Below are 16,411 nucleotides of genomic sequence, written 5' to 3' on the forward strand. Positions count from 1 at the left end.
ATACTATTATATCGATCAGGTGGGAATATATTGTATTGATCAGGTTAGTAGATATTGTACCGATCAGGTATTATAGATCATGTGCATGCAATAAACTAAAAAAAAAACATTTTGACTGTTTCTCATTCATGTACTGTATGTACATGTAATCTGCTCCCGTGTTGTAGACACTGTGTTGCTCTGTACCTACCTGTTTTCCAATTTATTCGTCCATACATGATAAACACATTCATAAAGTAATAATAGCTTGTATTGATAATATATCAATTAGTTTCACTTGGAAATACTACTACCTTATCAACCACCATGCCTGGCGCTAACGAACAAGTAAGTTATAACTACTGGTGTAGGTCCAGAAAACATTATTATAAAATACAGAATACTTTACAATGCAGAAAACTTGAAACTTTGATGAAATAAACATTTTTATTTCAAAATATGTTCAATAAACTGGGCGACAAGTCATCAGTACCAACCATTGTTCCTGTGCATTAGACACATATGCTGGTAACATTCACAGTATAGGATTATGGTAATTTACCAAGACAATACCTTATAAAAAGTGAACACTGGCTGATGATAACCAACCATTGTTTCAGTGCATTTAGGAGTTTGCTGGTAACATTCACAGTATAGGATTATGGTAATTTACCAAGACAATACCTTATAAAAAGTGAACACTGGATGTTGTGAAGGGCCAGATTAAAGCTGAGAATCTACGTTTTATTGTTTTATATAACTTGTATATTATTTATATATAAGCTATATCCCTTTAAGCCTCCGTTAGAATCATAGTAATATTCGCTTTCCTCATTGGATAATGCCCTTGACGTTCTCGGCGCCAGGCACCGCGCCCCTGAAGTCAGGTTCAAAGGCGAGTCTGGGCATGTTGGGACATGCCTGGTGCCGGCGCATTGATTCCAGACGAGAGCTGAGGCTTGGCACTAGAAAGCCACTTAAGTATATATATCGTGGAAGGCGCGAACAGTAGCAGTTCGGTGAAACAGTGTTAGTGCAAGCAGTTAGTCTAAACAGAGTGTTGTGAACCTAACGTGAATAAGTAAAAGTGTCAGAGCTAATGCAGTAACGTCAAGTTCGACTTAGCTTAATGTGAAGTAAAGAGTCGTCATTTAGTGTGAATCGTGTTATAGCAGTTTGTTCGGTGTGCAGCATTACCAAGCAGTTCGCTCGTTTAGTAACTAGTGTAAAACCTTAGCAAGTGTGCGTGGACCAGTGCATGTGAGCGGATCGGAGCGTGAGCGGCGCGGAGCGGCCGGTTTTGACGTGAGCGAGGAGTGGGTTTTAAAATGAGTCGGCGCGACGTCCGGAGCGAGAGTTCTCCTCCGCTCCAATCCACTCCAGGCCGCTCACAGTGGTTTAACACTGATGTAATAATATACATGCAGTACAATGCCAAAGCAACAGATGGCGATGTACAAACATGAAGGCCATTTTCAACCAATGAGAAGGGTGAACCTGTGATATCATGTTCAGGCTTCACTCCTCCTCCTTCACTCACTCCTGTTAGAAAAAGTATCGACGCCATTGTTGTTGACGTTAGCTTACATGCTAACGTTAATGGCAGCGACCATAGCATTGTGGCTCGGCTAGCCTATCATCGCTTAGTAGAGCTAGTGAATGGATAAACAACGTTATTTAACATTGCAGAATGGGTACAATTACAATGCGGCTCAATACAAACAATTGTTAAGGGGCCCAGGGGGTGTAGACTGTTGTAGTTTGAGCTAATTTACACCATGCTCAAAAAAAAAAAAAAAAAAAACTGCCGAGCGATCTGGCGCGGGGAGCGGGGAGCGCTCGATTCAAGGTAAGCGGGGAGCGAGCGGAGAGCGACTTGGGGGCGGGGTCAACATGAGCGATTAGCGGAGCGGACCAAGCTTTAAAGAGCGAAGAGCGGATTTCTCGGCCGCGCCGATCCGCTCACGTGGCCTGGCGTGGACTTAGTAATTAGTGCCAGTACACGAGGAGGGCCTAGTCGTGGACCTACTGGACATGTGCATATTGGAACCTACTGCGGCGATTGCAGAACCAGTATTGGTTGGATTATAGTGATTGTGGAACGTACTACCGTGGAGAAGAGCCTCGTTAATACCCACTGTTGTTTGGATTTAACCACCTTGAAGATCTTACCTCGGGCTAGCTTCGAGGACCGAAGCTGGCTGGCTATCATCATTGCTATCGAGCAATTGGATTACAGCTATTACTTTGCTACTGAGCATTTGGATTATAAGGACTGGATTCCGTACGAGAACCCCTTTTCTTCAAGTGAACAGACTGAGTATCCGAACATTCTTCCTTCCTCCAGAGCTTACATCTCTGGGAGGATACCCCCCGTCTCCAGCGGTACCATCGTTTGCCCCCTATAGTGCCATCCCACGCCAGGCGGCATTTAGTCTAGTATCCCAGCTTAGGAATTATTCATTCCAACTGACTTTGCTACTCACTGACTTTATTCATATTCTTCGCCATACAAGCGCGACCATTCATTCCCATTCTGTACAATTACTGCATAATAATAAATACTATAAATGATATTTCTTTGTCACCGTGCCGTCTTATTCTGAGTGTCTGCCATATTATAACTGTACTTTCTGGCAAGTAATAATAATAATAATTAGCAGTGGTTTAATCTATCACAATCTTTAATACAGTCAGGGTTTTGTAACCCCTCAGTTACACTGGAGGATAATCAACCATTGTTTCAGTGCATTTAGAAGTTTGCTGGTAACATTCACAGTATAGGATTATGGTAATTTACCAAGACAATACCTTATAAAAAGTGAACACTGGCTGATGATAACCAACCATTGTTTCAGTGCATTTAGGAGTTTGCTGGTAACATTCACAGTATAGGATTATGGTAATCCACCCTCCACCCTCAGCGCTTTGCCCTTCTTCTGCTTCTTCCACACCTTCGCCATTTCCATGGTGTCCTCATGGTAGCTGCTGATGGTCTTCACAATCCTCTTATCGCGCCATGCCACGATCAGGACCTCCTTGTTGTTGACTGGAATGCGCTCCCCCACACCGATGTCACGTTTGGTCACGTTCTTGATGATGGCTGGCTCCCCCCGGTGCTTCCTGAGGGTACCACAGACGTCGGTCCTCAACTGTCGGAGCCTGGCGGACATGCGTACACTGTTGTAGAAGTTATCCATGTACAACGTATATCCGGCCCCAGACAAACGTCCAAGCAGACCGACGACCGTGTCCCCCAGGAGCGAGCCTTCCCGGCAATATGGCTTAAATGCAAAGCAATATCCTGTGCGTGATTCGCACAGGAAGTACGACTTGATGCCATACCGGGTTGGCTTGTTGGGGTTGTAGACCCGGAAGGTCAGGCGGCCTCGCCATGCCATCACCCCCGGGCGAGCTCACGTTCGGGCTGGTACAGTTCCTTGCACCTCGCGTTGACATGGTCGACTACAGGGCGTACCTTACACAATTTGTCTCTAACTTCCAGGGATGTATTGTCCGCAAAGTGGAGGAATCGCCAGACTCCGAGTAGTACGGTGTGTACATCATATCGTCAGTGGTCCACATCATGTCCACGCGAGGCTTCCGAAGGACACTGCTCAGAAAATTGAGTCCAAGGAACTTCTTCAGCTCCTTCAATGTGAGGGCCTTCCAAAGCAGTGCCCTGCTACTGGTTAGCGTGGGGTCCAGCCGGGCAATGGACTGATCAGCGTAGAGGTTGGTCTGGGCAACAATGGAATTGAGAAAAGCATCCGTCAGGAACAGATCTAGCCATTTTGCAGGCCGGTACGATTTCAGTGCTGCGGCGTCCTGGAGCAACCCCGGTTGGGCTGTGAAGGGGATCCTGTGAGGCACCCAGCCCTCACGAGACCTGGCATTCTCCTCTTCCTGACGGATCGCAGCCCTGCTCTTCGCTCCTCCGCGTCGCACGCCACGACCTGTCAATTATACAAATATACTATAACACCCCTACTGTAGACAAACATTCATATGCCACGTAGTTACAAACTGTGTGTGAGTGAATGAGTGAGTGTGTGTGTGGGGTTCAGATGTCAGAGCTGGACGTGGTGTGGGGGTCAGAGGTCAGAGCTGGAAGTGGTGTGCAGAGTGAGGCCAACTTACCGCTCTTAGATGTGCGTTTCCGCCCTGCAACGGGTTCCGGCATGTCCAGACTAGCATCCAGTTCTAGAATCACATGATGTAATACATTACACTAGGGCAACGTATTGTCATTTTATTTACATGATATATATATATATATATATATATATATATATATATATATATATATATATATATATATATATATATAGCATTATGTGTTATATTTTATGTACAATTACCTGCAGGAGTAGAATGTGATCCTATGTCATTGCCAGTCTCTGCGTCACTCTCTGCGGAGTCTGCGCCAGAATCTGAATTGGATTAAATTCATTCAGTAAGTAAGTCTCATAAAACACAATAGTAATACATTTACATACATGAATGTAGTTAGTACATACCCAAGCATGTTGGTGTACCAGCGCCGGACTCTGTGTCGGATCCTGTATCAACACAAAATAAATCAGCGGCCATTGTACATCAAAGCATGTACATGTGTGTGTGTGTGTGTGTGTGCAGCACATGGTGGCCTCTATATGCATGGGTTGTGTAGCATAGCATTTAGCTAGAGCCATATGGAATCCGCGATCACGGAATCGCGGACGGAATCGCGGAATTGAGCAATAAAAATGGAATCCACTATAAAAAAAAATTAAATTTTTTTTTTTTTATGTTGTGGGACTTGTACAGCACTTTGTTCAACTTTGTCAGTGCTGTAAAGTTTAAACCTTTTAAAATCTTAGACAAACAAAACACTTTGCTTTCATGAAATATTGTAAGCCGTCATTTGAGGCTTTATAAAAGCAGCACAATGAACACAAATCTGTCAGTGCCGAGTCCGACCTCATCTTAAATAACAAACGGCATTGCTTGTTGTAGTTAACAAAGAGAGGCAGAGTTGATTTTGCAAAAATATATATAATTTTTTTTTTTTGTAATTTACCATGAAATATCTACAGCAAGAATTCTGGGTCTCAACGAATCCAAAATGTCAATGTGGTTAGAAGTGGTGGAGAGAATAAAAGCTAGCTTATAATGGTAGTGTCTGGTTAGGTGCGAGGGATAGTGGAGGTACTTCTCAAGGTGGGGTCCGGGAGGGGGGGGTTCGAGCTGAGCATATGTGTGTAGGTTTTTTTTTTAGATAACAGGTATTATGGGTATATCTTATATAAGACAACTAACTAAAAGGTGATCTCATTGGATGTGCCCTGACAATTAATGCTTGTATATCTTATCGTGTGTTGTCATGTTTGTTTATATGTTTGTTTAAAAAATAATAAAAAAATAAAATAAAATATATATATTTTTTTTTTAAATAATCAAATTTTATTTTCATATTCGAATCCCATGCCCATCGAACGAAGCTTCAAATTATTTAAGACGGCCCTATTAAATGGACTGTTATATCTTATTAAATTGTGGACATTTATTCATTCCCACTTATTAGACACTATTTCTGATGGTAAAATGAGCGTACAAAGCAAAATACAGAATTCTGAAATATTAAAACGGAAAAAACTGAATTTGGGAAAAAATAAAATGGAATTTGGAAAAAAATAAAACGGATTTCATATGGCTCTACATTTAGCACAATTCCATTGATTACAGCACACACACACACACACACACACACACACACAGATCAAAGGGCATGACCCCTATCCAACAGCTTTGAACTTTGCAGCACATGGTGGCCTCTATATGCATGGATTGTGTAGCATAGCATTTAGCACAATTCCATTGATTACAGCACACACACACACACAAAGATCAAAGGGCATGACCCCTATCCAACAGCTTTGAACTTTGCAGCACATGGTGGCCTCTATATGCATGGATTGTGTAGTAGGGGTGGGAATCACCAGTTTCATCATGATACGATACGATATCGATTCTTTGGACAACGATACGATATTTGCCGATATCACAAAGTCTCTCACGATACAATACGATACGATTAGATTCAGGTGCCTGCGATCGATATGAGATGATATCATATGCCCATTTAACACAATCAGTTATGAGACTCGCCACAGGATTTTCAAAATAAGAGTATCGATATGAATCGATCTTATTACATCGCATCGATCCGATTCGATCGTTGATAATTACATCGATGTATCGATCTGGATCGATGTATCGTCCCACCCCTATTGTGTAGCATAGCATTTAGCACAATTCCATTGATTACAGCACACACACACACAAAGATCAAAGGGCATGACCCCTATCCAACAGCTTTGAACTTTGCAGCACATGGTGGCCTCTATATGCATGGATGTGTAGCATAGCATTTAGCACAATTCCATTGATTACAGCACACACACACACACAAAGATCAAAGGGCATGACCCCTATTAGTGGTCTGCAAGGGCCTTGAAATGAAGCCCGTACCCAGCCCGAGCCCGTGAACTTCAGGCCCTGCCCGAAAATAAGCCTGACTGTAAATAATATTTTAGGCCCTAGCCCGCGTGAAAACCAGATTTTTTTTTATTATTTATTATTATTATTATAATTTTTTTTAAATATTCGAAACATGGTTTTATATGAACTTAATAAATAAACAAAAACGAAAATGTTCAATAGGTCTACCTAAATAACAGATAGAGAAAACGAAAGAAACATTAACATATATATTATAACTAAGGCTGTCAAATATATCGCGTTAATATCGCGTTAACTCCCGATTCTATTAATGCCACTAATTTTTTTAACTCAAGATTTTTTTTTTTTTTACTAGACTTCACTCAGGTGTATTATTGATGCTCTCATTGATACTTTGTTTGTTTCTGAAGTGTGTGTGTGTGTGTGTGTGTGTGTGTGTGTGTGTGTGTGTGTGTGTGATGAGATGAGGAAGGGGCAAAAGAGAAAAAGAGCTGGGAGAGTGTGTGTGTGAGGGAGAGAGGGGGGTGTGTGATTAATCAGCCCTTGTGTGTGTGAATGTAACAAGTTCCTAACGTTTTCTTTCCCCTATTATTTCATGCACACTTTATTCATTGTTTTAAATTATTATTTTCTTTTAAGTTATTTTGTGCATCACTCTGTTTTGAATTTGATGCAAATTTGCAATGCATGAGGGTCATCCTTTTGTGTTAAATGGCTGCACAAAGCAAGCATTTGTTGACTCGCATGTTGATAAGAGTATTAAAACTTGGAACTTGAAAAAGATCTGTTTAAGGTAAAAAAAAAAAAAAAAAAAAAAATGCGATTAATTTGCGATTAATCGCGAGTTAACTATGGACAATCATGCGATTAATCGAGTTAAATATTTTAATCGTTTGACAGCACTAATTATAACATATAGCCAACATTTTTTTTATTTTTTTGTTTTAAATATTCTAAACACTGTTATATATTAACTTAATAAATAAACAAAAACGAAAATGTCCAATAGGTCTAACTAAATAACACATTATCATGCTGAAAACTAACAACCATTATATAGCCTTTTTTCGCAAATTCTATTTCCCAGCGCGAGTCAGCCTCGTAAAACTCGTAATTTGAAGGCTATATGGAATCTTCTTTGACACACACACACACATGACACAATAGCCTACTCAGTCACTGTACAAACAAACAGAAAACATAAATCAGATTTCGAGCAGAGCAACATTTATATAATGAAAGCGCAACAGAACAGGGCAGCAGCGACGTCACCCCAGACACCAGCAAATAATAATAATCAAACTCACCACTTCGCTGTGTTGATGTCAGCAAGGCGTTGAACAACGTTAACAACGTTAACATCCAAGAACAAATTAAAACATTCGCCAACTGGCTATATTCCAACTTCAACCTATGCCGCTTCGGTCTGGTTAATTTGTTCATCATCCACCTGAGCCGCGCTCCCCTCGAGTTATCCCTGCAGGCTGCGGAGGGAGACATCCAAATGTTTCCAAAAATGCAACTTTCCCTTGACTATTTTATCTGTTAACCTATACATCTTGACTCCTCAGACACGAGGCTTTCACGCTCTGATGACAGCACTACGTTACGCGAAAATGAAACAGAAACTTAAGGTTATCCTATAACCCTAGTTATATGAGTATAGCGAGCGAGCACAAAAAAAAAAAAAAAAAAAAAAGACGCAATAAAAAATTAATTTTTTTAAAGATGGCACTGCCCGGCCCGGCCGAGCCAGAATTATTTATTTAAAAACAAAGCCCTGCCCAGCCCGAACCCGTCGGGTCGGGTAGGGCCCCGTCGGGCTTGGGCAAGGTTGCAGTGCACTAACCCCTATCCAACAGCTTTGAACTTTGCAGCACATGGTGGCCTCTATATGCATGGATTGTGTAGCATAGCATTTAGCACAATTCCATTGATTACAGCACACACACACACACAAATATCAAAGGGCATGACCCCTATCCAACAGCTTTGAACTTTGCAGCACATGGTGGCCTCTATATGCATGGATTGTGTAGCATAGCATTTAGCACAATTCCATTGATTACAGCACACACACACACACACAAAGATCAAAGGGCATGACCCATATCCAACAGCTTTGAACTTTGCAGCACATGGTGGCCTCTATATGCATGGATTGTGTAGCATAGCATTTATCACAATTCCATTGATTACAGCACACACACACACACAATCAAATATATAGCACATGGTGATGCCTCTGCCTCTATAGCATGCAACTATCGATTTGAACATGCATGCTCAAGGGACTCACCCTTCTCCCCTCGACCACCACCGCGTCCCCCGTCGGACTCGTGAGATGAATCAGAACCATAATACCTCCGACCCAGATCGATATCCTCGTCAGATGACTCCGGAGCTATAATAAATGCATACCGGCGTTGGTTGGCGAACTAACGTTACATATTCACAGTATACAATGAATCAATTAGCGTTAGGTAAATCATCATCAAATATACACGTTTCACACACACACAATCCTTACCTGGTGGTTCCCAATTGGCGCTCCCATCAGATTCATGGACCGTTGAATCGCTGTCCGAGGACTCGGCTGAAGAAGATATCAGCACAGCAGCCACCTTCCTCTTCCTCGAACTGCGACGGGGAGAGCCGCTCCCGGTCCCGGGGCGAGACACGTCGCTGGGCCCAGCGACGGTCTCACGGCTCTCTCCGATCGGAGCTACCAAAGGTCCGGTCGTTGGTGCTACTGCTGCTGCAACGGCGGGTCCAAACGCCAGCTTCGTTTGAACAAACCGATCCGCTGTCGGTCTGTCGCCTCTCTTACCTACACTACGTCTCCTCATACTGATCTAAATGGAACTACTAACAGATCAAACTACTATTACTACTACTGAAATATACTACCTAGACTACACACTAATCCCTCACAATAGTACTACTACTTAGCACGACTAAGTACTTCTAAAGCACAGCTGAAACCTTACAATTATTCTGATACTACCACTATACTGTATAAAACTATAAATATAGACTATAGGCTGATCTCAATTCAAATATCTCTCTCTCAATCTCTCTCTCTCTATCGCTCTATCCATCTCTCTCTCTCTCTCTCTCTCTCTCTCTCTCCCCTACAAAACCTTGTCGATTCTGGGATCCCGCTAAACTTTTATACCTGTGGTCACACTGGTCAGGTATGCTGGCCAATCAAATGCCAGATTCATTGTGGGGTGCAATATTCATTATCTTGTGATACAGTGTTAGAAAATAGGGGGACACTGCCACCTAGTGTAATTTGAGAGGAAATGCAGTTTCCTGTTCAAACTCTCTGCCAAAAGCTCCGCGGTGAAGTTCAGACTGGGAAAATCGAAAAAAGATGTAAACAGAGCAAAGACGAGTTACGGCGTCTTCGGCAACTTGAGCATGGCGGGGAAGGACGCCTAAACTCGTCATTTGGCAACTAAAGTGTTAATCGATTTTAAATCGAAATTTGAAATGATGCAATTAGCAAATCGCAAAAAAAATAAATAAACGCAAATATATATATTTTTTAAATGTATTTAACCAGGAAGTCCCATTGAGATATAAGATCTCCTTTGCAAGTTGTTGTTATTGTTGTGTTGTGTAGTTTAGACTTCAGAGAGGGAGAGTAAAGTACAGAAAAAAAGGTACCGTTGGGTACCAGTATCGATTCCCAGGTAAAAAGAACAATTTTCAGGCTCGGTGTCCCGAACAGACCCACCGCGTAGGCCAGATGCAAGCCGCATTTTACAATAAACCTCTGTGGGGCTGTTTAAAAAAATTATTATTATAATCGCAAATTTAATCGCAATCGCAATATCTGTCCGAAAAATCGCAATTAGATTATTTCCCAAAATCGTGCAGCCCTAATATCCGCTGAACCAAATGATGCGACAGCCATAAACTCCATTACCAACTGCCTGTGGATGAACGATAACTTTCTCAAATTGAATGAGGACAAAACTGAAGTCCTACTTGTTGGCCCCAAATCAAAGAGAGATGCTAACAAATAATCTAGGAAGTTTAACCACTTGGATTAAACCGGAGGTGACAAGTCTCTGTGTCATCCTGGACTCAGATTTGAACTTCAATGCCCATTTAAACAAAGTGACCAAAATAGAGCTTCTTTCATCTCAGAAATATAGCAAAGGTACGACCATTCATAAATCAAAATGATGCAGAGAAGCTAATTCATGCTTTTATATCTAGCCGACTAGACTACTGCAATGCACTATTCACTGGTCTCCCCAAGAAAACGACTGAAAGACTCCAGCTCATTCAAAACTCTGCAGCTAGAATACTAACTAATACCAAAAGGAGGGAACACATTAGTCCTGTCTTAGCTACTCTACACTAGTGGCTTCCTGTAACTTTTAGAATTTATTTGAAGGTGCTTCTCCTCACATACAAAGCTCTAAATGGACAAGGACCCAGCTACATTGCTGACTCTCTAATAAACTACACACTAGGCTTGGGCGGTATAATTTTTTTCATGACCTAATACCCCGGTATACAGTATATGACGGTATGACTTTAATTTTAATCAGCGGGGGGGGGGGGGGGGGGGCAACCCGTGTTACCAAGTAAACAAATCACGGAGATGGCCAGTTAGCCCGCAGCATCCAAGTGCTACTATCGTTAGCTCTCAGAACGGTAGCCAGTTAGCCCGCAGCATCCGAGTGCTACTATCGTTAGCTCTCAGAATTAGGGCTGGGCGATATGACGATATTATATAAATATCGGGTACAGTTCATTAACGATACACTTTTTAAACGTATCGTGGATATCGTGATGTTTTGCCCAAGAGGCTTGTGTTGCGTCAATCTGGTCCACACGTTGACACTTTTGAACATAGCAGCGGCGGTCCTGCAGCCTTTGTAAACTACGCCCCAAAACTGTGGAATACGTTACCCAACAATATTAGGGAAGCCAATCGTCGGTTGTGTGATAGTAAAGGGTTAACCTTCTGTCGTGTGGCAGTGAAAAGGTTAATATATCTGCATTATTTTATCCCACTTTATGCTTTGCTCTTGCTGCTTGTTTTACACTGATGTTATGTCTTATTTCTTACTGATGTAAAGCACTTTGAACTGCAATCACCTGTATGAAAGGTGCTATACAATATAGTTATTATTATTATTATTATTATTATTATTATTACTGTATTTGTTGTATCTATGATATATGAATCAATGTATGTCTGTATAGTATATTACGCACAGTTTCTTCCCCCTCGAATGTATATGTATATATTTTCTTTTAGGATCTCTGTCTCTTAAACAGTACTGTATATTTGTATATATTGTATGTCATAAATGTCTGGATGTAACAGTACTGTATGTATCTGTATGTCGTGTATCATATGTCATAAATGTCATGATGAATTGAAAATGGGGACCCTGATGTAAACAAGACGAAGGTGGGGTGGGGGGAACTGTACATTGAAGGTGGTTGGGTAGGCGGGGTGGGGGTAACTGTACATTGGATTATCGACAAAACCTTACTTGGTCCAAGAAGAGGGCCTCATGTATTACTGGGCTAGGAAATTTACTGTACATTGGAGGGGGTTGGGTTAGGACATTTACAGGGGCCAGTTTCGAATTGCAGTCTCCCGTAGGTGCTCCTTGAGAGTGGTTTTAAAAGTGGGTAGTGATTGACATTCCTTTACAGCTGTGGGTAGGGCGTTCCACATTGTTGTGGCATAATTGCTAAACGTGTTTAGGCCCTTGTTTGAGCCGAATCTGGGTTTAACATGATTTGTGGAGCTCCCTCTGGTGTTGTGGTCGTGGTATTCACTGCCCTTTGGGAAGTATTTTGACATGTACATGGGTGAATGAATGAATGAAAACTTTATTTAACAGATTGCAGAATGGGTACAATACAGTACGGCTCAATACACACAATTGTTAAGGGGATGCAGACCTGAGAAAGACGTTTGTCTTGTTTCCATCAGGGTCCCCCATTTTCAATTCATATAGACATTTATGACATACACAACATACATGACATTTATGGCATAGGGACATATAGGTATTTAGTACGGATACATTTGTGACATAAACGGTATTCAAATATACAGTACTGTTACCCCTAGATCCTGACAGAGTATATACATATGAAGGGGTGGGGACTGTACTTTAGGAGGGGGTGGGTGGGTGGGAGGGAGAGAAATATACATACGGCGGGGAGGAGACTGTCTATTAGGAGGTGGTGCGGGTTTTGGGCATTTACGGTGGCCAGTTTCGAATTGCAGCCTCCCGTAGGTGCTCTTTAACAGCGGTTTTGAATGTGGGTAGGGATTCACATTCCTTACAGCTTTGGGTAGGGCGTTCCACATTGATGTGGCATAATTGCGAAACGCGTTTAGTCCCTTGTTTGAGCCGAATCTGGGTTTAACATGATTTGTTGAGCTTCCTCTGGTGTAGTGGTTGTGGTACCTTAGTCGTGTAGTGTATCTTGTACAGACCTACTCCTATCCAAGCTCCGGGAGGGTCATCAAAGAGAAGTCGCCTATTCTCAGTCGTTGCCCCACAATGGTGGAATGAACTACCTACCCACCCCAGTTAGGACAGCCGAAACACGTCCAATCTTTCGCCGTCGACTAAAGACGCACTTCTTCAACCATAAACCATTATCTGAATTAAATAAAAAAAAAAAAATAATCTAACCCTAACTAACCATACTGTCATGCACTTGTCCTAATAAACTAACCTACACTGTAGTACTCAACACTTTGATGAACATTGTTACTCACAGTGGCGGCCGGTGGGTACTTCGCCACTAGGGGCGCTATACCAAACATCTCTCCCTCTCTCCTTCTCTCTCTCACACACAGCGCGACGTGGAATCGATTCGTTACACAATCAGACCTATTATATACCAAGAATAACTTCAGTATGAGTACAGGGCTGTACACATATTTTGCATATTGTTAAACGAGCCAAGGCTAGCTATTAAACTATGGATATGAATCGAAAATCTGGGACCCTGATGTAAACAAGACAAACGTCTTTCTCTGGTCTGCATCCCCTTAACAATTGTGTGTATTGAGCCGTACTGTATTGTACCCATTCTGCAATCTGTTAATAAAGTTCTCATTCATTCATTCATTCAAACATAGACGATATTGAACAAGCCATAATCCACGTATTTTCAATCCGAGAGAGCTGCAGTAGTTAAATCAATGAGCCATCGACATAGTCAGTGTGGTAACGACGTAACGTTATTATTGCATCCAAGATTGATACACGGCTGGCTAGGCAGTTGGTAGTCATAGTCTTGTGTTATAAAATAAATAAACAATCAGCAATGTCTCGCTTCATGAATGGCCAGCAGTAGCCTAACAGTACTGCTCCTAAAAAAAACTATTTACAAACATTAACGTTAACCACAGAGAGAGAGAGAGAGAGAGAGAGAGAGAGAGAGAGAGAGAGAGAGAGAGAGAGACTCACTGTTTAGTTGAAACGTCCAGGGCAGGAGAGCTTGATAAACGTGTATAATCCACTGATGATGTATTCCAGACCACTGTCCACTGTAGTCTGTCTCCAGACTACATCCGCCATATAGCTTGTTAGCCAAGTGTTAGCTCGTTAGCACAACACAAGTACATTCCTTTGTCCATTTCCGCTCGAACAGACTGCAAACTACCTGGCGTTCTATCGCCATGCTCTAAGACAAACTCTAACCTTAACCAACTTTGAAAGAGTGCCTAAGCTTAACAGTCTAAAGAACTTGCAGTCACTGCACGCTCGTCTAAGACAAACAGCTGCCTGCATCATTCTCACAACAACACAACTATCTCCACCGACCAACCTAGGAACCTAGGAACCATATTGCTGCCGGAATAACCTAGAATTGGAACATTAGAAATTGGATTCGGCCAATCAGAGATCGTCTCTGTGAAATTCTGCTACGGAAAAAAATACTGGCGTCGGCCAATCAGAGAGCGTCTCCGCGAAATGCGGCTACAGATATTCTTGACGCTACTGGCTAGACCGCTTCAAATCGCGCCCAGATTCCAACATAATAGTCATATTTCAACGCACAACGCGTTATGCACTGATTGGCTGTGACGGATACAGCGATCAAACTGTGACGCGCACTCAGAGCGCTATCGCGTATAGCCCGGGCCGAGAAATACGAAAAAATAAAAAAAATAAAAAAAACGTGATGTCACTTCCTGCTCTGGAAAACGAGTGTTTTTTAAACATGTTTATATTATTTATAGGGCTATAAAACAAAAAACAAAAAGATACTTATTCTTGTTCTACTCTCATATAACCAGGCAGGGCCTGAAGGGGGGGCGGCGCCCTAGCGCCCCCCAGTGGCGGCCGCCACTGGTTACTCAGATGATAAGAGTTGTGCCCTTCCTGATGGCTTCAAGCGCTGGTCTGAACGGCTGCAGCTGGAAGCATCTCGATGGCTTGTCGTACAGAACTTGTAAGTCGCTTTGGATAAAAGCGTCAGCTAAATGACTAAATGTAAATGTAAGTAGCTGTACTCTGTCTACGCCATCCTAGGTTGTCAAAGTGGGCAGGGGTGAGGTGGGTTCTAGGGGTAAGGTCAAGCAGTAGTCTGACCAGTTTGTTTTGTGATGTTTGTAATTTTGTTTTTAGCGCCTTTGAGGTGCTTTGGTACCATGAGGTGCAAGCATAGGATACTACAGGATTACGGATGAAAACTAGCCTCCTTGGCCAGATCTGGCATATTATTTGAATGTGCATTGTCCCCGACAAAGAAACAAACTAAACTAAAACTAACCTTTAGGAGGGGGTCCGGGTCGGCCGAGGAGTTGCCGCATCCCCCACTCTTTGTCCCGTTGTAACCGAGGTCTTCACTGATGCGATCCCACAGGTACTGAGTAGACAGTGGCGTCTGCAGCGCGAGCGAAAACATAGAGAGAAACAACACGGGTTCCACCGACACCGGCAGAGGGCACGCGAACGGTGGTAGTCCACGGCGCGCTGCGCCTTTGTGGCAAAACGTGTCATTATTAGTGTCCGTGTCTTCGTCTGGCGACGAGAGAATGTCCTCTGGAAGGATCGCCCTGGTGTCTGGCTCTTCCATGTAGCGCGTGCTTCTTGTTGTTGTTACACTGGCGGTTACATGTACACAGTAAGAACTTCAAAAACTCAACTCGTTCATGTTTAATTTGTATGATCTGTTTATCCTGTTGTTGTTGTTGTTGTTGTTGCTGGTGGTGGCTGCTGTCAAAACATTGTCGCCTGGTAGAAGGCAGATTGTTGTGGCTAGTGCTACAGCGAGAGAAAGAATGATTGACTCAGAACTCTTGAGTCTGTCCGGTCCGCGTGCTTCCAGTGGCCCCACCCGGACGACATTATGAACTGCACTTCAAGTTCAGTGTTCTTGATGTTTTACGGCGTTCGGCATCCAATATTGCTGCATTATACTTCTGTCGCAAGTCGCAACACTTCATTAAATCCTATCCCACAAACTGGTTTCCTTTATGAAGTTGAACTTGAAGACTCCTTTGATGTTCTCTGCTAAATAATAATATAATGTATTATTTAATGCACTATGTCTTAGTCTTAACATTTTGCTTCTGCTTTGATTATTTCAATTCCTACCTGTATCTCCTCATTAGAATGAGCTGGAACCCACATACATTTTACATCAATACTTTCCTGAAAAGTTTAAGTTTCCCACCCTCTTTGCTTCAAGGAAATAGTTGCATTGCTTTGCAAGTGATAGATGTTCGGGTGTAAATGCTTTATTTCCTCTACCCACAAAAAATATGAACCACAATAATCTTTACTATAATTTTTTATCTAAAATCAATTGTCCTTTGACTGAAGAATTTCGGTATAGTCTGTCCAATGCCCACCCCACGTTTCTTAAAGGTGCTATACCTTTAAGCTATATAAAAGCTATATAATAAATAATA

General features: G+C 42.2%; 1 protein-coding gene across 1 annotated transcript in view; it reads right to left on the bottom strand.

Annotated features, from left to right (window-relative positions):
* slc46a1 (solute carrier family 46 member 1) overlaps positions 1-15,740 on the bottom strand; it is a 78,537-nt gene extending 62,797 nt beyond the window's left edge. Inside the window, exon 1 of the mRNA XM_084327832.1 lies at positions 15,268-15,740. Within this exon, the coding sequence (XP_084183958.1) occupies positions 15,268-15,573 (306 nt within the window). The 5' untranslated portion in view covers positions 15,574-15,740. The remainder of the gene's footprint in view (positions 1-15,267) is intronic.
* Positions 15,741-16,411: the final 671 nt, after the last annotated feature.

This window comes from Notolepis coatsorum, assembly GCF_963971535.1.
Source record: "Notolepis coatsorum genome assembly, chromosome: 1".
NCBI classification, from domain to species: Eukaryota; Metazoa; Chordata; class Actinopteri; order Aulopiformes; family Paralepididae; genus Notolepis; species Notolepis coatsorum.